General features: G+C 43.0%; 1 protein-coding gene across 2 annotated transcripts in view; it reads left to right on the top strand.

The window, feature by feature from the left end:
* Nucleotides 1-23,847, top strand: part of LOC147427505 (elongation factor P (EF-P) family protein) — a 112,674-nt gene that overhangs the window by 68,945 nt on the left and 19,882 nt on the right. The window contains exons 2-3 of one of the 2 annotated variants that reach the window (XM_086497387.1): nt 19-92; nt 23,200-23,277. In XM_086497387.1, coding sequence (XP_086353513.1) covers nt 19-92; nt 23,200-23,277 — 152 coding nt within the window. The remainder of the gene's footprint in view (nt 1-18; nt 93-23,199; nt 23,278-23,847) is intronic. The other variant, XM_086497386.1, reaches the window with a different exon arrangement.

Here is a 23,847-nt window from a genome sequence, read left to right as displayed (position 1 = left end):
TTACAAAACATGACACAGGCGACAACATCATTGGCAGAAGAATGATAGAAGGACGGATGCCTCCAAAGCAGGACGTGATGATGGATTTCAAGGCCAGAGAACCCCTTCCTTTTTTATCTTCCATTTGTAATTACTGGCATAGACAAGCCCTTTATTTTGTAATTTAATTTGTAACTTGTTCTTGAATTTTCCAGAAGCATGTATACCTTGAATTAATCAGGGTTCACTGACATTGAGTATAGAAAGTCTTACAAAACCCAAGTAGTTGGTTTTTATTCACAAAATTAAAGGGTTCATTTTTACGATAATTGGCTTACGTACAAACAAAGGTTTTACTTTTTTCTATATCAAGTAATAAACTTGCCAATATCTACATGGAAGATAAGATTTTAATATTAAAAAAGACCTAAAATAAAGCACTCTGCATACCCTCTAAAATAAGCACTCTATATACCCTCTAAAAAAAGCGAAGTGCATTGCTGGAGGCACCAAATGCCAACGTTGGCATGTTAGGCTGCAGAAGGCTTTTCGGCACCCAATGGTTAGGCCTTTAAGGCACCGCATGGCTCAGAGCCCCTTATAAAACGAAGGCAGCGCAAGGCTCGCCACCACACGCATCGTTGAGGTATCTGTTGCGCACACACAGAGAGCGTATGAGCTTTGAAGCACACACTTGACACGCACACCCACACAGTGGCGCAATTGCCATAGGCAATTATGCGGTAACTCATGACACACACCCCCACACATTGGCGCAAGGAAGGTGAACGCAGCTGCCGTACGGAACCGATAAGGCATCAAGCCACAAGAGGCGTCCTTATCACACACACAAAGGCGTAACTCTCAGGTCGACGGACTGCAGAAAAATACAGAACAGAAGAAAGTAAAAAGGTTTTTATGGTCTTTTAAGTTGTATACAAATTATTTATTAAAGTACTTGTTCTCGTAGCATATCTCAATACATTGTCTCGAAACACCACTCATTGGCAGAAGCACACGAAGGTTGTGCTCAGATGTATATACACACGTAAAAAGAAAAAAATGGGACACTAAGCTATCATATAACATAAGCTAGCTATTATGCTTTATGCCGTAAAAGTAAGACGCATCTACGATCACACAAGTCCATAAAGTAACGGATACACATGAAAAAGTAGTCGATTTACGCTTACATATACATGCATAGATTAGCAGTAGAGAATCTCACATACAGTTACAAAAAGAGGAAGCTCCACATGCGTATAAGTGGTGTACGCAATAGGATTAATACATTGACAAGAACAAGCTTGGATATTGGCATACTTATACATACGGTTCGGCATTCATATACAAAAGCACAAGCACATAAACAAATTTAAGCACCATATTGACACATAAACCGGTTGTATAATATGCATAATTTAAAAGCTGTATCATAGGACTAATATCTCTGCACAAAATTATGTGACATTTGAAGATAACAGTTTTAAGTGGTGCATTACCTTGAGCACTAAGTGGGAAAGAGGAGCACTACAGATGTCTACTGCAAGCAAAAACCAGGTGAATTGATACAGAAAGCCTCGAGTACAATTTTTTTTAAGCAATGATGATAAAAAGAAAAGTTTTCTCCTTATTTGCTTTTCTTTATAATTACTATCTAGCATAAAAATGTATCGAAGATTTGAAAGAGGGTATATGACAATCTCCTGTGAGGACAAATGTCATTGTGTAAGACTGGTTTTACAAACAAAATGTTGCCAAATTTTTCACAAATTAGATATACTTATCAATTGGAATGCTGACTTATAAACCATAGAGATAAGGATGTCCCTAAGGCAACATCTAGTGTAGTATCTAAGAATGCTAAACTCATATGTGTAACCATTGGTGACAAACAGGGGTACAAGCAGACAGCTAGGATGAGCATCACTCGAGATGTATTTAAGCTACAACAGATTCGGAACAAGCTCATGGCAGCACATAAAGGGAAAAAGAGAACCAAGCCAATAGCAATTAGAGACCCCATCTCCAAGCCGTGTAAACCCATAAAAACTTTCAGAGACTATAATCGACCCTACTTGCATAGACGAGCAAAAGAAAACATAACATATGGTTAGGAGTAAGGTTGGGATCCAGGGTGTTACAGCAATAACAAGTAGTGGGGATTGCTTGATATACCTGTCACCCATTTAGTGCAAATTAATTCTAATTAATTGTACTTGTGGTTGGTTGGCAGGTAAAGATCCTTGCTTTCATCTGATAGGAGTTCCTGCTTAAAGCTCCTACTTGTCAGTACATCAAGTAGTCCATGTGTGCCTTTATGAGGGATAGTCTCATAACAGGATGTTACATCAAAGGAATGAATGTTTGTAATACGTTTTGGTAAATTAATCGAAAAATCGTACTGATTATTAATCATCCAATACCCGTTGGTTTGTGTTCCAGAAAACAAATGTAGCTTTTTATGTATGATTTCGGTGTATTCTGTAAACCCTTGTATTAGTCCTTTGAGTAATTTGGTGATTATAGTTGTAGCAGGAGTAAATACACAATTATGCACATTAGTGATCCATCTGAAATCCATTTTATGGATTTTAAAATTTCCTATAAGATATGGAAGAGAGAACATAGATGGTGTTTCTAACCCAATCTCTTGGGTATAAGATCCTATGGCCTGACAAATTTCTTCCTCTTGTGAAGAAAGAAGACAGAATTCGGGGCTTTCTAGTCTTCTCCTTGCTGCTAATTGAATGAGTTTCTTACATATGAATATTGGAGTTTGTGCAGATTTATCAAGTCCACATATAAATAAATATTGTAAAATATATTTTATTTCATCCATCAGGTCTGTGTTCTTGTACCAGGGAGTTTGGTTTTGCCTATAAAAGGGAAATCTTTGGGCAAACATCTCATTAACTGACCCTTGGATATAATTGTAATGAGCTTTACTATCCTCACACCCTAAAAGGATACATAAGGTCTTCCATACATTGCTAAGTTTTTTTATTATTGACTTAGGGTTTATTGGTATTGATGGTATGTGATTTGATCCTTTCCTGATAAACTCTTGGAAAGTTTTATGTCTAGCTATGCTAGGGTTAGTGGTGATCACATGTCTTCAGAATGGTTCTATGTCAACTAAAAAGTTGGAAAACCTTTTATGAGTTAAACAACCACATGGTTGTGTTTCATCAATTTCTTTGGCAAACACAGAAGATGGTTTGTATAGAGTATGGTTCAAGTTTTTGGTATATTTTCAACCAAAGCAAATCCTCATTTTAGACAGTTCTTTATTGATGTGAAAATCATTCATCAATGTTTGAAAAAACTTATGAGGATTAATAAAGTCCATAAATTTGTTACAAAACAATATGTGAACAAATCTTCCATGCATCCTAACATTGCGTTCAAAATGTAATAATCCATTATTTCTTGTAATAAGTGAGTGTACCTGGTCTGCAAAATTTGGGTACTCAAGTGCTTTGGGAGTATCCCCATAGTCATCAGATCCTTTGAACTGCCTTGGCTTCTTGCTTGTTGACGCCATGCTGCTTGGTGTGTGTGTGATCTTCTTTAATTGCTCCTTGTCTTTAGGTGGTTTGAGTAGGGTTTCGATTGTGTTGGAAACTGGTGTGTTGTGTAGCTTTTGAAGAAGTGGAGTCCCTGGTGTGTATAAGACTAGTCCCTTAGCTGCTTCTAGCATGTGTTCATGAAACTGATAATAGATGATTACCGCATGTCTTAATTCAATTGGAAACGAGGCCACCCATGCACTTAAGGCATAAACTTGGGCTGGTCTGTATGAAAATTGAAAAAACCTTGGTAAATTCTGGAATACGTACCACAAAAACCGATCAAACCAAATGATTGAAGAGGAGCAACTGGAGTTTGGATCCACCCTTTTGCATTGGCATTTAAGGAAGGGTCTATAGGAATTCCAATAGTTTCTCAGAAACCGTTTTTGATCCTTTGTCCTCTCCATAAGAGAGTCCTTTGGTGCGAGCAATGATTGAAGAGCTTGGACATTTTTTACCATCGACATCTGATAATTTAACCTGTTTAAGCTCGAAGAGAACATCTTGTGCCAAAAGATGTTTGGAATGTAAGGCTAAGGTTTTACATTGCTCAACAATGTCCGTGGGAATACTACATAGCAACCCTAGAGAGGAAATTGTAAAAGGTGCCCGATGGTTCTTAATTTCATAATCCCAGAGCTTATGTTTAAGTCGAATAGCATCCAACTCAACTTGCCTGGGTGGTAGTAAAGGGATTACTTCTCAAAAGAGTTTAGAAACTGCTCTTTCTGGGGCTAACAGTTTGCATCTGCTAAAAAGTCGAGGGCTTCCTTCTCTTCTTCCTCCAAAAGGTCTAGATTAAGAAGGGGATTAATAACCTTTTCTGAGTGCTTAATTTCTATAGGTACCGCTGGAAGGTTATTGATAAAATATAACTTGTTCACAATAGTGGGTAGAGAAGTAAAATAAAAGTCAAGATTTGAACTATCCTAGCGCAAACGAAGCTCTGTGCTAGTTTCCTGCACCTCCGTACACCATATCCCTCAGTTTGCTCCTTGCGACAATTGGTATATAGACGTTCTTTTTCCTACACACACACAGATACACACATACATACACAGGTGCTTGAATATTCGCAACTTATGATCGGATTTCTTCCTTGGTGACGCTATCTACAGAGTATACGCTCTCTCTCTCTCTCTCTCTCTCTCTCTCTCTCTCTCTCTCTCTCTCTCTCTCTCACACACACACACACACACACACACACACACACAGAGGAGATTGAAGGATGGCGATTTGTGTTTAGCTTTCCTCCTGAGAGACGCTATCTATCCACAGAGCTACTTGGTGTTAGAAACCTCTTCATGAATTTCGGTTTCACCCTCTTTTTACATACTAGCGAGATGCAACAGACCACATGGGTTTACATTATGCCTCCTCCATCGGTCCCCCATCCTTAAGCCTCCTCCAATACTCGAAGCACCTTCTGCGATCGGTTATCGAGCAGGGAAACAGTACCTGGAAGCAGCCTTTTGAACTTCTTCTGTGTCTCGGCACATACATCAAATTGGCAAGCAAGATGGCCTCCCTTGCAATAGCTGGTGTGGAGTATCTTCGGGCTACTACTGCATAGGCTCTGACACACAACACTTGCTTCAACAAACAGGAAAGCTGTAACAAACTGCTGACATGTCAAAGCCTAAAGAATGGAGTCAACTTACAGATGTGGCCGAGGGGCCTAAACCCTAATTTCTGCCAGAAACCCTAACTGCTGAAACCCTAACCCTAAAACCTGCAAACCCTAATTTTGAAAACCCTAACCCTAAAACCTGCAAACCCTAATTTTGAAAACCCTAACCCTAAAACCTGCAAACCCTGATTCTGGAAATCCTAACCCTAAAACTACAGAAACCCTAACCCTAACCCTAACCCTAACCCTAAGGGTAGCAGACAGATTCCAAAAATTGCGCTGACATAATGACGTGGCAGGCTGTATGGATTTCCGTAAATTGCGCTGGCAGCTTTTTGACTTTGCTTTTGAACCAGAAGCTTTTGAGTTTTAAAGGCTTTTTACTGTAACTGCTTTTCAGGCCCAGGGCCTTTAAATATGAGGCTAGGGCTCATTCTCTGGCATGCTTCCTGAAGAAGGTGCAGAGTTTGGAGTACCGACTTGTACTGTGTTGATGCAATATAAAGAAATACCGAAAAGGGCGCCAAGGTTTGGGGCCAATACTCTCTGGGTTGGAATTCCGCCATTCCGTGTCACGTGTCTTCTCTCTCTCCATTTCAGTTCAATTGTTATTTGAAGTGCTTAAAGTTGTTTAGTCTGTTCTTTTCTATTGGCACGTAGTGTCCGCCTTGTGACAAAAGCAACATCGTCCAGGTAAGAGATTCTTTCCTTGGGATTACAATGAAAACTGCAGCAGTAACGGAAGATCTGTAGTGGAAGCTCATCCCAAAGAATGGGCACATAAGATACAACACCAAGATATTATATTGTAGATACAACACCATTAGATAGATGCAACACCATTAGATACAGAATGTTGTATTGGTGTATATGAAATGATAATTGAGGTTTATGACATCTTGTTTTAAAATATTGTTATTTAATACAATTGTCTAAGTATGGTTCAATTATGAGGGGATTTTTCATACTTAAAAAAACACACACACACACACACACACAGAGAGAGAGAGAGAGAGAGAGAGAGAGAGAGAGAGAGAGAGAGAGAGAGAGAGAGAGAGAGAGAGAGAGAGAGAGAGAGATTTTATTATCGTCCTCGGAGGTCAAATATGACCTATGGGACCAAAGTTACATGTGATGTAGTATGTGTATGGCTGATCAGTGACTCTCGATGCTCCAAAATTGTAGTGATGAGAGTCGCAATGGAGAGCCCACACTTTGGCTGGGAGAGGAAAGTGTGTAGGTCTAAGTTATGGCTGAAAATGTGAGAGAAGCAAGTTCGGATGTGATCAAAAGCTGAGCACTCTAGTAGTGTGTGGTACTCAGACTCTCGAACTTGCAGTGAGCATAATGTGCACAATCGATTTGACCCTTCTCCATTGCCCCAACGCCCTATCTCGCATCGAAGGAAATGGGAGCTAAGCCGAATTGCTGCGATAGTGCGTATCGCGGACAAGGGAATAGGCTCAAGCATGTAAGTGTGAGTACGGTTCCCTCTCTCAGCAAAGAACATGGTTTTGTAGTTGGGGGCAATATAGGTGGTGTAATGTATGAAGCGTGACCCACCGGATTTCTCCCAAGCCGTAATACATTGGCGTTGTCGAAAAGCTTCATTCACTTGAGAGTCAATTGAAGCATCATGTAGCAAGTGTAATGCATCCCATCTCCCAAACCACTTCTTTATGTCTTGCATCCATCCCGTGCTCAAGATCTTGCTTTTATGCGTCTTTTGAACTTTTTTGCTTGCTTCCCATGCAATTGTAGGAAGTCGATGTCAGGGGTTTTGATGCATCTTTATCATGTACTGCACAACCCTTTCCATGCCCATAACCTCAATTGGAAGAGATCCCGACTCAAGAAGTAGGAGCATATATGGTGTTTGTGTCTTAACTTGGAGAAAGTTTGTAAGAAAACGCTTTTGGACATTCTCAAACTCTTTCCAAGTAGACTTTGAGATGCTCCCGCTGAAACCGGCCCGTAGGGCGGTAGGCGTTGGCTTTCACCCGAAATTCTTTACTTTAAACACACACACAGAGCACTTTGCAAAGAGAACCTGCGACGGGAGTTAACACTTGAATACACACACGGCTCGGAAGCTAGAATGCTCCGAGCAGACGCCGACAACCTGTAGGTCCCAAAATTGGCGCCCCTTTCGGTATTTCTTTATTCTTTAGGAGGGTAAATTACAAGGTAAGGTCCTGGGAATCCTTCACGTGTATCCACCTAGATACCATTTGATTTGGCCAAATTTCGGCAGCATAACAGCCCCAAAACTTGCGCGAAACCAATTCCCCTGTTGGAACTCGCTTGCACTGTCGTATACCCTCTGATTCCTGTCCAAAAACAGTAAATTCAGCACGCTGTATTTACTGGTTTTTGCCCTGTTTTCAGCCCCAAACAGTCCCCTAACTGTCCTTTGCCAGTGGGGCACGATTCCCAATGATCCTGGCGTCCGTATGGCTGAAAAACAGTCAAATTACAGCGCATACACAGCGCTGATTTTGCACCTGTACGGTGAGGTTATGACCCTCACCAGTGCCTGCTTTGGGGCAGCAGTTAGCTACCCCTGTTCCTGCTCAAGGAGGCTCTTGCCTCAGCACAAAAGCATGAACCCACACAACTGTACATCAGTCAAATGAGTAGCCCTCTTGTGGGGCATCACATAACTGCACGTAGGGGAGAAAGAGAGCAGTATGTAGCGTGCGGGGCATCACTCCCGTCACCATACTGTGCATAGAGGGCAAGGTAAGCATTCCATAGCTTCTGTACCTGTTGCAATCCGCCTGTGGCTGAAAATGGCGCCCCCTTTGTTGATATGCAGCTCGTTTTTGCCTCCCAGAGTGGCAAAATCGCTCACAAGCTGACACGTCGCCCAGTTTCCGAGTTTGGGCTTTCCCTGCTAAAAATATCTCAACTGGTGCGTCAGTTGACTTCGCGGCAGAGTTGTAAAGTGTTCCCCTAGTCATACCGAAGGTAATGACGCGAACACATTTCGTGGCCCAAAATAGCAGTTCCCTAAATTTTAGGAGATGCTTCCGTTGGGCTCCCACTGGTCTTCTGACCATCTATCCTCATTGGGACCGCATCCAAAAATGCAATGTGGCCCAACTGTCGGATACTTTTTGTTGGAAGTCCCACCTTGACTTTACGCCTTAATTGAGTTCACTTCCTAGTATCCACCAACTTGCTAAGTGCGACGGGGGGACCTATATGATCTTGCTCTGAGCCTAGACATCCTCTTACCATACGAATTCCAGTGCCGACCACTTCCCGTCTGCGGGTGAATCTACCGTTCACATTGGCCATACAATGTCCGACCGTTTGCTACTTCAAGAAGAGGGTCTTAAACAAATAAAATAAACCCCATTGGAAAGAAACCAACAACCAAGGTTAGCAGTTGCTACATCTCTGTGACATGGTTAATAACTGCCACGTCCTCGTGACATACCCCCCTCTTGAAATCGCAAACGTCCTCGATTGCATACCATAAATACACGCCACTGATGATCTTGTGCTATTAACACTCTTTTATCATCGCATGTATCCGCAAGAAAGGTCGTAACATACATAGATACAAATGACTTAATGAGGCCTTCATACTTTTGCCATTTCCATCTATGGCACTGAATTCATATGTACATTTGATGTACTAGCTCTATCATTACCCCTCCTTTGTACACGTTGGGTTGGGGCATAAGTAGGCTGTAACCCAAAGGCTTCAAGGTAAAGCTGCAATACATTTGGTGACTCTGACAGTTCATGCTCTTCCATCCACTTTGCATCCATAGGCGGATAGTTCTTGAACTTCACCAAATAGCGTCTTGCAACTTGTCCTTTAACTTTTCTGTCCTTATGTGCCAAAACTTGCTCAGGTACCAGGATCTCATCAAGTTCCTCAACTTCTGGCTGATCCTCAACTGGCATATCTTCTGGCACATCACCCACGAAGGGTCTTAGAAGACTCACGTGAAACGCATTATGAATCTTCCACGCATCAGGCAATTTCAGCCTGTAAGCCACATCGCTGATCTTGTCAAGCACTTGAAAAGGCCCATAGTATCGCATGCTGAGCTTAGGAAACAGCCGTTCCTTGCCCTTCATCTTCTTTAACCTTGCCTTTTCGAACCTTAAGAGAACCCAATCACCAGGTGATAGTAGCAATTCACGACGGTGACGATCAGCAGCCTTTTTCTGTTTTGCCTGAGTCTTCTCCAAGGCAACTTTAATCTTCTTATACATCTCATCCATGTTCTCAACATATCGATCTGCCTCAAAGATCTTGTCCTTTGTATGCAAAATGGGAGGAACCTTTTTGCCGCCTTCAACAATTTCAAAAGGTGCTTTGCCAGTAGACGAATGCACCGTATTATTGTACGCATACTCAAGCATAGGCAAATACTGTTCCCACTTGCCCTTATTATCTGACACATAGCATTTCAGCAAATCTAAGACAGTAGAATTGGCCTCTTCTGACTGTCCATCAGTTTGTGGATGAAACGAAGACGAGAACTTGAGCGTAGTACCCATGTTCTCAAACAATCCTCTCCAGAACAAACTGGTCATGCGAGGATCACGATCACTGATAATCGATTGTGGCATACCATGGTACTTGAACACATTGTACATGAACAAGCGTGCCATCTGATCAGATTTTATCTTCTTCCTGACAGGGATAAAATGGGCCTGCTTGCTGAACCTGCAGATAATGGTCCATATACCATCATTCCCTGTTGGCGTCCTTGGAAGATCAAAGATAAAGTCCATAGCAATGCTTTCCCATGGCTTATCCGGAATCGGCAGTGGTTGTAACAACCCTGGTGCCTTTTGCGTGTCAAACTTGACCTTTTGGCAAACTATGCATGCTCGCACAAAGGCATCCACATCTCTCCTCAAGGTAGGCCAATAGAAGAACGTCTCTACCGCTTTAACTGTTGCATCAATGCCACGATGCCCTGCATACGGTGGGACATGACTCTCTTCCATGACCTTATGTCGCAGTGGCCTAGTGACACAAAGTCTGCCATGCATCATCATAAAACCATCTCTGAGGAGGTAGTGCTCGTAATGTTGCCCCTCTTGTAACTGTTCAAAGATCCTTGCAAAATCTTCATCAGCAATATACTGTTCCTTCATGTCATCTAACTCATGATGATAAGGAATTGACACAGCTGAAATTTGTGGCTTTCTTGATAACGCATCAGCCACAACATTCTTCTTGCCTTCCACATGCATAATCTAGAAGTGGAACATGGAAAGAATGTTTGCCCATCGCATATGCTTTTCGGATAACTTTGACTGTGTCAAGAAGTATCGCAAGGTCTGATGATCTGTTTGGACAACAAAATCAGCACCTAAGAGGTAGTGCTTCCAGCTAGAAAGCGCATGAATCACGGCCAAGAGCTCTTTCTCATAGACTTGCATAGTCCTCTCTGGCCCTTGCAAAATTCGGCTTTCATAGGCTACTACCTGTCCATCTTGCATTAGCACTGCTCCGATGCTACTGCCACACGCGTCACACTGGACCACAAATGACTTCCTGAGATCTGGCAAAACAATAACTGGATCAGAAGTCAACTTTTCCTTTAAGAGACTAAAAGCTGAAATCTCTTTTTGGGTCCATCTGAAAGTGACCTCTTTCTTTTGCAATGCGTGAAGAGGCGATGCTATCTCTGCAAAATTTCTGATAAACCTTCTATAGTAGGAACACAATCCCAAGAAGCTTCTGACATCGTGCACAGTCTTCAAGTCTGGCCATGTCTTGATAGCTTCGACCTTTGCGGGATCCATTCTTACACCATCCTTTGAGACTATGTGGCCCAGAAAGTGGATCTCTTCAAGGAAGAATTCACTTTTCTTAGGATTGACAAGTAACCTGTGACTGCGCAGCTCTTCGAACACAATGGTCAAGTGACGCCTATGCTCCTCTTCATTCTTCGAATACACAATCATGTCATCGAAGAATGTTCCAACAAACTGTTGATGCGAGCGGAAAATCCGGTCCATCATTCTGTTGAACGTGGCAGGAGCATTTGTTAGTCCAAACGGCATCACTAGAAACTCATAAAGACCAAATGTCGTTCTAAACGCAGTCTTGTGCACATCCTCTGGGCTTATACGAATCTGATGGTACCCACTCTTCAGGTCTATCCTGCTGAAAATTGCAGCACCCTCTAAACGATCGAGAATATCATCAATGCGAGGAATAGGAAACCTATTCTTGATGGTATTCTTATTCAACGCACGGTAATCAATACACATGCGCCATGAGCCATCCTTCTTCTGCACTAGGAGCACTGGGGAGCAAAAGGGTGAAGAACTAGGCTGAATCAGCCCCTTCTCTAATAACTCCTCCACCTGGTCCATAATCTCTTTCTGCTGTGCCGCACTAACCCTGTAGGGAGGTCTATTTGGTGGGCTACACCCTGGCACCAAATCTATCCGATGGTCCTCAGGTCTCTTTGGCGGTAATTGCGACGGTAATGAATCAGAAAAACAGTCACTAAACTTTTGCAAAAATGTTGACCTTTCTTTATCTAACACAGATAAATTTGACTGATCCCTATCTGAGACATCACGTGCAAAAATCAAGTACACAGAAAGATGATTCTTTATTACAGAAGTGATAGCAGAAGCAGATACAATAGGGACTGACTCTCCTTTAAGCTTTACATCCAAGATGTGAGTTTTACCCCTATGCTGTACAGTGATCTTTTTGTTGTAGGCATCCAAGACTCCATGCACTCGGAACATCCACAGGATCCCCAACAAGGCGTCACAACCTTCCAGCGGCATGATGTAGAACTCTTCAGTGTCCACATACGACTGAATATGCAAACGCAGTTTTCCAATGATGGGAGTAACACACTCTGAGTGGCCAGGACATGCCAACCCTGCCTCTGCTGTGTACCCCATCTCTTCAGCTTTGATGCCGAGCTTCATAGCTAACTCTGGTGAGATAAAGTTGGCTTTGGCACCTGGATCAAAGAAGATGAGTGCCGTCTGATCCCTAACTTTACCCCATGCCCTGCATAACTCACTGGCATCTGTGCTGGGCCTGTCACCCACCATGTCTGGCACTAAACCTGCCGTGGGTTTAGGCTTCTTGCCTTTCTGGTCTTCTTTATCCTCTGAGTCAGCTGGCCTTTTCCTTTGTGGACAATTGATAGAAATATGACCAGGCTGCTCGCATATAAAGCATTTGTTCTCAGCCATTAGGACCTTCTTTTCCTCGAGCGACTTGCGCACAAAAGGCTTCCTTTTCTGTTTCTTTGCCTGCGCTCCAGAAGTCCCAGCTGAATCCTTCTCTTTGGTGGCTTGTTCAGACCCCTGTGACGCATCAGGAGCCGTCTTCACAAAGGGCTTCTTCGCTGAATTTTTCTTTTGCTGCCCTCCTTTATCACTGCTCGCAAATCCACTGTCCTCTCCTTTCAACAGGGCAAGACCAGTGTTCGCAACTTCCATAAGCTGAGTAAGGGTAGCCACTCTATTCTTTGTACAGTAATCGCGAAGCCCTTTAGGCAACCCACAACAATACTTCTCTATCTGCTCTGTCAGTGGCACAAATCTGTAGGAGGTCACTGAGAGTAATGCTTTACAAAACCTCCTATTGTACTCCAGCAAGCTCTTGCACGAAGCTGCCGTAAGCTGGTGCCAATCTGTCAAGACATCGGCTTCAAATTCATTTGATAGCCAAGCAGATGCAAACATTTGCTTGAAGTAAACCCAAGTGGCGGGTGCCTGTCCTTGCATTAACAATGTCGTCCACCATGTCAGCGCATTGTCCTTTAAGAAAGTGGCAGCTTTCCTAACCTTCGAGGCCTCTGTAAAATTCCCTCCCGCATAAGCTGTATCAAACTGCTGGAGGAAAGTGAGTGCCTTTGTCTTGTCCTCGAAACCACTGAAGGTACTGAACTTTACTGCTGCACCACCTTCTTTGTAAGCCTTCGGCTTCTCTAGTGCCCCCAAGTTGTCATACGGGATGGTCTGCAACATGGGCACTATAGTAGGCATGATCGGCACGTGTTGGCCATTCACATTTTGCGTCAGAGGTGCGATATCTGGCTGCTGTCCAGAAAAACCAGCCATGCCAAAATGACCCTGTGGCACCCCAAACTGGCCCTGGTTGCCGTGGAAACCTTGCTGCATGCCGATAGTACCATACATGGGGTTTGGCATGATGCCTTGCATACCCCCGAACACTGTTCCTGGCATGTACGGCTGACTTCCAGACGCATAACCAGCCATACTTTGGAACACTGATCCACCCCCGAAATACCCAGGATGTACCGTGGGTGGTGGAAAAACTGAGTGCATAGCCTGGTATCCAGCTCTCTGTCCATTCAAGACAGCATGCTGGCTTTGAAAGGTGGCGGGCTGAACTGGCATAACCTGTGGAATAGGCGTTCTAGCCACCTGTTCAAGCATGGGAGGAACCTGCTTTGGAGCCCCCGACTCCGCAACATGCGAGTGTTCCCTTTCCTCCTGCGCCTCATGAAGTACCTGGGCTTGAGCTTCAACAAGCTCCGTACGCGGCGTAGGTTGCCTATTTTGATGTTGCGCTGGTGGCGCTTGCAAGAATTCCATAAACCTCGGATTCTACACCAGCTACGAAAAGACATTCACCGCGGCAACTAACTGAGTCTTAAACGCATCATCCTCGAGTTGCCCTGTCATAAAGCCCTGTACTACTGGAGGGACATTCACGTTGACAGGAGGTACAGACTGACGTGGTCGTGAGCTCTCGCCAATCTCAAAAACCATAGGAATCTCCTGCCTGTCCTTTGGAGAGGAACCCTCTTCCATAATTCCATTCCCCTTGTCGGCCATAGTGTAATCCCCGCGTTCTTGCACTGTGTGTCTTTACCCTGAACAATCCAGGCTCACTCTTTGAGGAAAAAGTGATTGATATCCCGGCAATGGAACCATGAAACCGGCCCGTAGGGCGGTAGGCGTTGGCTTTCACCCGAAATTCTTTACTTTAAACACACACACAGAGCACTTTGCAAAGAGAACCTGCGACGGGAGTTAACACTTGAATACACACACGGCTCGGAAGCTAGAATGCTCCGAGCAGACGCCGACAACCTGTAGGCCCCAAAATTGGCGCCCCTTTCGGTATTTCTTTATTCTTTAGGAGGGTAAATTACAAGGTAAGGTCCTGGGAATCCTTCACGTGTATCCACCTAGATACCATTTGATTTGGCCAAATTTCGGCAGCATAACAGCCCCAAAACTTGCGCGAAACCAATTCCCCTGCTGGAACTCGCTTGCACTGTCGTATACCCTCTGATTCCTGTCCAAAAACAGTAAATTCAGCACGCTGTATTTACTGGTTTTTGCCCTGTTTTCAGCCCCAAACAGTCCCCTAACTGTCCTTTGCCAGTGGGGCACGATTCCCAATGATCCTGGCGTCCGTATGGCTGAAAAACAGTCAAATTACAGCGCATACACAGCGCTGATTTTGCACCTGTACGGTGAGGTTATGACCCTCACCAGTGCCTGCTTTGGGGCAGCAGTTAGCTACCCCTGTTCCTGCTCAAGGAGGCTCTTGCCTCAGCACAAAAGCATGAACCCACACAACTGTACATCAGTCAAATGAGTAGCCCTCTTGTGGGGCATCACATAACTGCACGTAGGGGAGAAAGAGAGCAGTATGTAGCGTGCGGGGCATCACTCCCGTCACCATACTGTGCATAGAGGGCAAGGTAAGCATTCCATAGCTTCTGTACCTGTTGCAATCCGCCTGTGGCTGAAAATGGCTCCCCCTTTGTTGATATGCAGCTCGTTTTTGCCTCCCAGAGTGGCAGAATCGTTCACAAGCTGACACGTCGCCCAGTTTCCGAGTTTGGGCTTTCCCTGCTAAAAATATCTCAACTGGTGCGTTAGTTGACTTCGCGGCAGAGTTGTAAAGTGTTCCCCTAGTCATACCGAAGGTAATGACGCGAACACATTTCGTGGCCCAAAATAGCAGTTCCCTAAATTTTAGGAGATGCTTCCGTTGGGCTCCCACTGGTCTTCTGACCATCTATCCTCATTGGGACCACATCCAAAAATGCAATGTGGCCCAACTGTTGGATACTTTTTGTTGGAAGTCCCACCTTGACTTTACGCCTTAATTGAGTTCACTTCCTAGTATCCACCAACTTGCTAAGTGCGACGGGGGGACCTATATGATCTTGCTCTGAGCCTAGACATCCTCTTACCATACGAATTCCAGTGCCGACCACTTCCCGTCTGCGGGTGAATCTACCGTTCACATTGGCCATACAATGTTCGACCGTTTGCTACTTCAAGAAGAGGGTCTTAAACAAATAAAAAAATAAACCTCATTGGAAAGAAACCAACAACCAAGGTTAGCAATTGCCACATCTCTGTGACATGGTTAATAACTGCCACGTCCTCGTGACACCCGCCCCACACTTCAACTCCATAAAGAAGAACTGGTGTCATCAATGCATCAAAAAGATACTTCTTGAGAACCCAACACTTGATGTTTCCCGCATTACACATGTTCTCAAATGCATAATATGCTCTCTTTCCCGCTTCCAAACGACGCATAGCACATTCATGCCACTTTTGATTGGATGGAACCTCAAGGCCAAGGTACTTAAAAGCTCTCAACAACTTCAAGTGTCTCGTTGTTGTACACAATGCATGGCTTCTCCTTATGGTTGGTTTTCACAAGCATAACTTTTGTTTTGGATTCATTTACAATCAGCCCACTATGCAAGCAAAAGTTCTCAAGGACAACCATAAGCTTTTGTGCATCTTCTAAAGTGTGTGCTAGAAGCACTACATCATCCGCATACAACAAAATCATGATTACCGCATTGCAAATAGTGACCTCTTCAATGCCTTCTTCTTGCATAAAGTCAAGTACCATTTGTTCCAATTGATCGATGCATAGACCAAAGAGAGTTGGTGACAATGGACATCCTTGTTTAACCCCAATAGTGCTTACAAAAATTTCTGAAATTTCTCTTCCCATGCGCAATTGACAAATCACCTTCTCATAGATTCGAGAAACCGCAAGCATAAACTCACTTGGCACTTGGAGTTCTTCCATCCTTCTCCACAAATTGTTACGTGGAATCATATCAAAGGCTTTCTTAAAGTCCACAAAACAACAATACAATCGCTTGCCTTTCAACTGACTTTCCTCCATGATAACACGAAGAGTGACAAGATGATCAATGGTGCTATGGCATCGACGAAAACCCGCTTGTCCCTTTGCACGCTTGTCATTCTCTTCAGCCCAATCACTCAATTTCATCTCCATTATGCACCCAAACAACTTTGCCATAAGAGACCCAATCATTATAGTCCGGTAGTTGCTTACATTCTTTACATCCCCTCCTTTATGCAAAGGCTTAACCCAATTAGTACTCCAATCATAAGGCATACCATGTTGAAGTGCAAGGTTGAACATATCACACATCCACTCATGGGTAAAATCTCCTGTCCATTTGATCATCTCTGGCTTGATACCGTGAAGATCTTTCGCTTTGCGAGTGGCCAACTTTTCAAGCCCACCGTATACATCCTCAATAGTAAAAAAAGACGGCATACATGGGAGTGAACCATAAAATGGCATTTTTTCAGTATTTGCTTGCTCATATAATTGCCTACAATGTGTATACATATCCACTAGACTCAAGTGACCAAAATTCTCAACCCGCTTGCCTCTCAAGTTTCTCCAAAATCTTCCACATGCATGTGCCTTTTCTTGGACTTGAAATTCTTGTTGCTTTACTTCCCATCTTCTTCTCTTCTTTTGAATCAATGCCTTGTATGTATGCAAATGACTTTGATAGTTGTCTTTGTCCATAGTTGCATCAAGCTTTATCAAGGACTTTCGAGCATCTTGACATTCTTTATCAAACCACCTTTTGCGTGATCTATCTTTGTTGATACCATGGAGATGCTTTATGGCAAAGCATTCTTCCGCACAAGAACAAATAGCTTTCTTGAAAGCTTCCCATTTAGTTTCCAATGGTGCATCACATTGAAGCTTTGTCATCCATAATTTTTGCTCAACCATTTCAATGTACATTGGTGCTCTTTTGAAATCCATACATAGTGATAACTTCTCTTTCCTTTGGCTGAGATTATCATGCTTAGTTGCTTCTCCACATGAAAGGTCAATACATAAGGTGCGATGGTCGGATTCCGGGGTCCATTGACCAAACATAAAACTCTTTATGCGATACATGATGGCTTCAGAGAGTAGCATATAGTCAATCACACTATCCCCATTATGTCTCCTACATGTAAATCCATTGGTTCCACTCCACAAAGATACACCATTGGCAATGAGCATACCCGTGCTATTACACATGTGTAAAAGTAACTTTCCATAGTTATCCGGCTCTTTCTCATCCATTGAAGTACGATCATACAAGTGAACTTCCTTCAACTCCCTTGAAATGTATGGCATATCAAATTGTTGAGTATCATGTTGCAATGTTTTTGTGTGAGCATTCATATCCCCAAATACAATAACATCACCTTCACCTTTGAAATAAGCAATGTCCTCTTCCAAATCAGAAAATGGTTGATCTCTATCCATGCAAGCATAAAAGGGAGAATCATGATGAGGAATGTAGCAACCAGCTACAAAAATGGGTGCTCTTTTTGGTGTCATAATTTTCAGCCATACATAACGTTTGTACTTGTCATCTTTCACAATTGATACAAAATCTTCCAATCTTTTCTTAAGCATAGATGCTACCCCTCCTTGCCCTCTTCGTTGCTTGAGATTCTTTGACCACATCAATGAATGTACATTGTAATCCTCCAAGCCGTTAATCCTTTGTGTATCATGCTCCAAAGTTTCAACAAGAAGTAAAACATCGGCTTTGCTTGTTAGTTCATCGATGCCAACCCCCGCATTCCATGGGTATCCATTACAATTCCAAAAGCATATTTTCAATTGTAACTCGGTCTCATAGGTCACGCATCCCTATTTGCTTGAGAGACTTGCCTCCTCCTTGGGCACATTTTCTTCATGAGAGATCTCCTTGTTTTTATTATTCTTTTCCTCATATGCCTTGCGACGCATATTTTGTTGCTTAATAGTGCGATCTTCACATACAAAACATTTTGTATCCCTCAAATAGATCCAACTATTATCAAGGATAATCTTTCGCTTGGTCTCATCCGGCATGGTGCATACAATTGGCCGTTCTCCCGAGCGAGGAGCTCCTTGCTTCCCCACTCTAAGTGCTCCATAGACCATAACTCCGGACATGCCAAAGTGGGTTTTGAAGAAATCTTCAATAACAATGGCAAGAGAAGGAGGTGTCTCTAACTTCTCTTCGGGAATTCCTCGAATAACAATGTTCTTGGAACGTCGCTCCCGTTCCTTCAACTCCTTCACATCCACATTCTCAACATTCTTTGTTTGAACCATAGCTTGCATGAGTGAGGAATTAGAAACCACATTGCTACCACATACATCAGCCCAAGACTTGTTTGTGCATACATTTTTCATGTCGCATACATCTCGGCTCATAGTGTCAAATTTCTCCTCTTTCAATACATGGTCATGCTTTACTTTGCTCATCCGCTCCTTCGAAGCATTCAATGCCAACCCCCGCATTCCATGGGTATCCATTACAATTCCAAAAGCATATTTTCAATTGTAACTCGGTCTCATAGGTCACGTATCCCTATTTGCTTGAGAGACTTGCCTCCTCCTTGAGGGCATGTCGACACGTTGTTGCGTTGCTGCTCTCTCTGCGTGCCATCGCTTTACGCAAGTGGTGGATGCCGCCTCCTCGATGGCTGCCCCTCTTGTGCACCGATCTGTCTTTCGCACAGTCGTTGCACTTAGCTTTGGTCGATTGCTTGTGGTTGGGGTGTGTGTGCATCTATATTTGCGTAATATGCCTGTATGTTGCTTGTTTTTTGAATTTTCTCCCATTTGATGGGTGATTTAGGTTTTGAATTGGTTTGTTGGGTGTGTGGGATTCTGCCTCGCCTTCAAATTTGCACCATATTTTGCTTCTGCTTGTAGGTTGAAGAATGTCATAGCCCTGTTGATCATTTGTTGATCATTGCGAGGGATGGCTTGATGCTCTCTCTCTCTCTCCCATATTTTTGGTGCAGAGTCTTCTTCTGATGGTGATGCCTCTTTTGTTAGGATGCACCGTTGTATACAGCCTGGGAGATGCGGAGTTGGCTATCGGAGATTCTTTGGTGGAGTTTTTGGCCTCCACTCGATGTCAGGGTGGCTTGTTTTGCTTCAACTCACTGCTACTTTCTTCCCTTACTCCCTTGCTCCTAGCTTTTATTGTATCACCATCTTTTGTAACTTTACATCACCGATAGTTTTTGCCCCTATGGTTTGTGAGCGTTTTTGACTATCAGATCTGTTATCTTGGCATGCCTACGGGCTGATGTAATGCTTTCAAGCCTTCACTTTTCATTATGTAATAGAAATGGGTACCAAACCTCACTTATTTTGAGAGAGAGAGAGAGGGGGGGGGGGGGGGGGAGAGAAAATTAGTACCATTAACGATTGCAAATGGGAAGAAATGACCTATGAGACCAAAAGCATTCAAACTTGTTTGAAATGATTATCAGACATTGGAGAAGGGGAACAATGGAACACATCCCGCTACAAAAATAGGCCTCTAGCTCAGAATTCCACAACACCCCAATCCACTTGGAAATTCACACACAAACATCATGATTTCCACACCGTGCTCAGATTGCACACCAAAACCTCGACAACACACTCGTAGATGCACCCTTGATTGTAAACATGCAAAGATTGCCACAATCAGAAACGTACGCTCGTTTTTACTTGCTCCCCAACACAATCTCTCTCTCTCTCTCTCTCTCTCTCTCTCTCTTTACTAGATATGGGACAGCCAGAGAAGCAACCATCACTGCGGAGCTCGGCCCACACTCATTCGACCACTACCGGCACTCTCATCGACCGAGCACTGGAGTGACGGAGATCGAGACGGCCACGATTGAGGAGAGGGGCTACACAGCATCGACGAAGACTACAACAGAGGATTCAAGCCATACTCTCTCGACATCCAGAGTGCAAATGAGGATGGATTCTAGTAGTAGTAATATTTTTGTTCTATTTCTTTTGTACCCAGACATGGCATTAGATTCACTATTTTGTAACAGATGCCTTTTGAAGATGTTAATATAATATTTCATTGCATTCTCTCTCTCTCTCTCTCTCTCTCTCTCTCTCTCTCTCTCTCTCTCTTTTTGTGTGTGTGGGGCCCGACGGGCTCAATCTGGCACAACATGCCAAAGAGAAGAAGAATATACAACACGGTACCGCATAGAGATGATGCAAAAACAACGTTCAATTTGGCTATGCCAAGCTTCGTTTTGGATGGTTACATAATAGAGCTCCTATCTCCTATTTCTCTTCCACAAAGGAAAAACCCCAAAGTAGTCCACACACTTGCCCTTTTCTTTATTTTTTCAAGAAACTAAAAAAACAAGTTTTTTTGAGCTCCACTAGCTCTATTTTTAGACTTGGAGTCCACATGCATGCGAACACTCTATTTTAGGCTCCCCTTGTGGTTTACTTCATCTCCAAGTCAACACTTTGTGTTAAGTCAAGAATGTGGCCCGTTTTGGTGACACTAGAGGTGCGTATGTGAAACCATCCCAAAGGGGTGCACGACACTATTGCAAGTAGCCATAGCCGCCACTAGCGCCGCCCCTTAGAACCACCAAACGCCATAGTAGCGCTCATGTACGCGCCTCCACGAGGGGAGAGGAGACCTCCATAGCTCGAGCTTGTGAGCTCCTAAGTCCTCCCCTTGGTTGACAATAAGAGAGCCCACAACTTTATATATATATATATATATATATATAAATAAATAAAATTTATTATATGTATATAGTGCGACCTCGGCAACCACTACCGCATGTGGGACTATGAAGTCGCAATGTCCATTAAACCTCCCTTTGGGACTCACAACATTCCTCAACTTGTCTTTATTTTGGGCACACCTTTAGTGACCTTTAACTTCTTGCTCATGGACTCAAACACCGACCTGTAAAGATTGGCCAATCAACATATCGGACTCAAGGTTCGAGCATCCACTCTGCTCCTTGAGGTTCTTGATCACCTGTACCGGGCTCATTAAAATCGAGAAAAATCAAAATTTCCTTTAAATCACTGTTCACTATCCAACTTCAATCACAAATATCCTCTTGCATACTCATTCGATTGATGAGCCGTCAAGCATATCTTGAATCTGACATCGAATACTACTATTCGAAACCTTGGCGAGTTGAAAAAATCCTTTGGTGCACACATTCCAAGACAAGCCAAATCAGACAAACCCGGCCCTCTAAATAACTAAAATTGGCCATAGCTTGTCGGTTCGGACTCCAAGTCGAGAACGGTAAAGCCCGGCTCAAAAAGTATATCCAGTACTTCAAATCCATAGCTTCGACCACCACTCAGGCCTCGGGCCTAATCGCATGGGCAACATTAGGCATGAGTTTGCAAAACAGTGCAACTTCAAATTACCATAACTTTTTTTGAAGGTAGCTCCATTTGATGAGCCGTAAAGACGGGGGTGGCAAGTGCATCGAATGCCACATAATACCTCTTAAAACATGCATTGGATTAGCTCTAAGCATTCCTACCTTGTAGCACCAAAATCATGCCTTTCGGTCTAGAAAAACACATATAGCATAGACCTCTCACTTTCCCTTGCCTGCACTTACCTTCAATTGTCTCTCAAACACATTGCCATCCTTCTGCTAGCATCTATAGCCACATTTCCCACCTTCTCTTGCATTGATGGCCTTTGGTTGCACCAATGTTTGAAAAAGTTTGAAAAAAATTGGAATTTGAAATAGGGTTTCAAACTTTACCTTAATTAGGTTTCTTTTCGCAATGGTCATTGATTCATGATCCTTTCTAGTGCATAATGTTAACTTATCAGTAAAATACTACTTGCTCGCGAATGTTTTATTTCAATACTCAATGGCTATTTAGATTTGACTGCTACAAAATGTTTCTGAAATGCTCAAAAATTAGGGTTGTGATTGAAATGTCCTAGGGTCCGAATCAAACTCGTTTCATACTTTCAAGCTTGTTTGCATTTGACATTTGATTGGCGTTTGGAAACTATGCTTGCAACCTCCATATGAAGGATACATTCATTTGGAATAAAGTGAGCTAAGAACAATCTAAATGAGAAAGAGGATGGGGGAGTACAAGGAAATGTAATAATTAAAGGGTTGATTGGGGTCCAGGGAGTGAACTGTGTTAAGGTATAATACAATTTTAAGGTGAGTGGGAAAATTAAACTAGATGGGTGGCGGGCATAGTGAGCAGTACTAGTATATGTGCCGGGTGAGAATCATCCAATGAATGGCAGCATGGGCCTCTGCAGCATTGTATAAATCTTCTTCATGGAGAAAATTTGCCTATGCTAGAATGATCCTTGGCAATGATGCCCTGGATACGTCATCCTATGCGGTGCCTATGGAGTGATTTCCCAGTGAACGTGGGCATCTCAGTTGGCTAAGTGCATAACCTTGGCGACATGGGTGCCTCGATCAAATATACCTCTTGTAGATATGGATGGCTAGTCTGTGTCAAGGGAAAGAAATCTGGCATCTCTTTGCGGACGTGCTCTTTCGAAGCGTCTCTCTGAATCGACTAATCTCTAGTAGATATAGGCTGACACATCTTTGATGTGGAGAATCCATAACTTTGAAGAGCCCAATTCCCTCTCAAAAGAGACAGTGAAAGTGTATTCTGATCGCATAATTAGCCGGGCAGTTGCATATGTCTGTCTTTGGTGCCAGCTTCTGACAAAGTGATCATATGGCACTTTCGTACTGTTTTGCAAGTCTATGGAGAATTTAATACTTAAGTATATTTTTGCGAGTGCGATTTTCAGTATATGAACAGTTTTGCCTACTTCTTTCTAAACTCTAGTTCTACATTGCAATCGCACGATTTTTTGTGCATAATGGGTATTTCACTTTATAAATGAATGATTGAATGCTTAGGTTGATGAGGCCAATGTGGATAAAAGTCTGAGACAATTCACCTACAAAGATTCTGACCAGTATGTGTTTATGGATATGGTAAGTCTTCTGGAAGACTGATTTCTGTTTTCCTTCAGTGATATTGATGTCTGTTTTTCAGCCTCTGTTTTATTTTATTTTATACACATAATGTCTTCGTGTGCGATGCGTAGCATTATTGAAAAGCATTATGCTGATGGTGCCAAAGCGAGCATGATTTCAATGTTATCCTCTGACTTGAAGTTGCAACATATGTGAGGCTTGGAAATGTTGGTTTAATTGCTTGAAAATTTTTCAGATATCAGTATCTTCCTATTTGTCTCATTCTAATCAAACTGCTTTATATTACATTTTTGATCCATGACAGACATAAAATACATCAATATGCTTGCTTGTCCAGATGTTAATCTGGATGCTCAAGCTAGTGATAGAATAACTTTTTTGTTGGACGAAGTCACAACTAGGTCCTTGTCTGTGTCACTTGATTGCTTGCATAGGCTTTCAAAACCTTTATTGTTTACCTAGTTGGCATGGCTTGGGCGAGGCACACCGACCCTCAACACGGCAAAGTTCACTACCATTGCTTGTGTGACCTGGGTCCCATTTCCGAGCATACTCAAGAATATATAG

Source organism: Adiantum capillus-veneris, chromosome 23, assembly GCF_014529385.1.
Source record: "Adiantum capillus-veneris isolate H3 chromosome 23, ASM1452938v2, whole genome shotgun sequence".
Taxonomy (NCBI): Eukaryota; Viridiplantae; Streptophyta; class Polypodiopsida; order Polypodiales; family Pteridaceae; genus Adiantum; species Adiantum capillus-veneris.
This window is presented reverse-complemented; position numbering and strand designations above follow the sequence as displayed.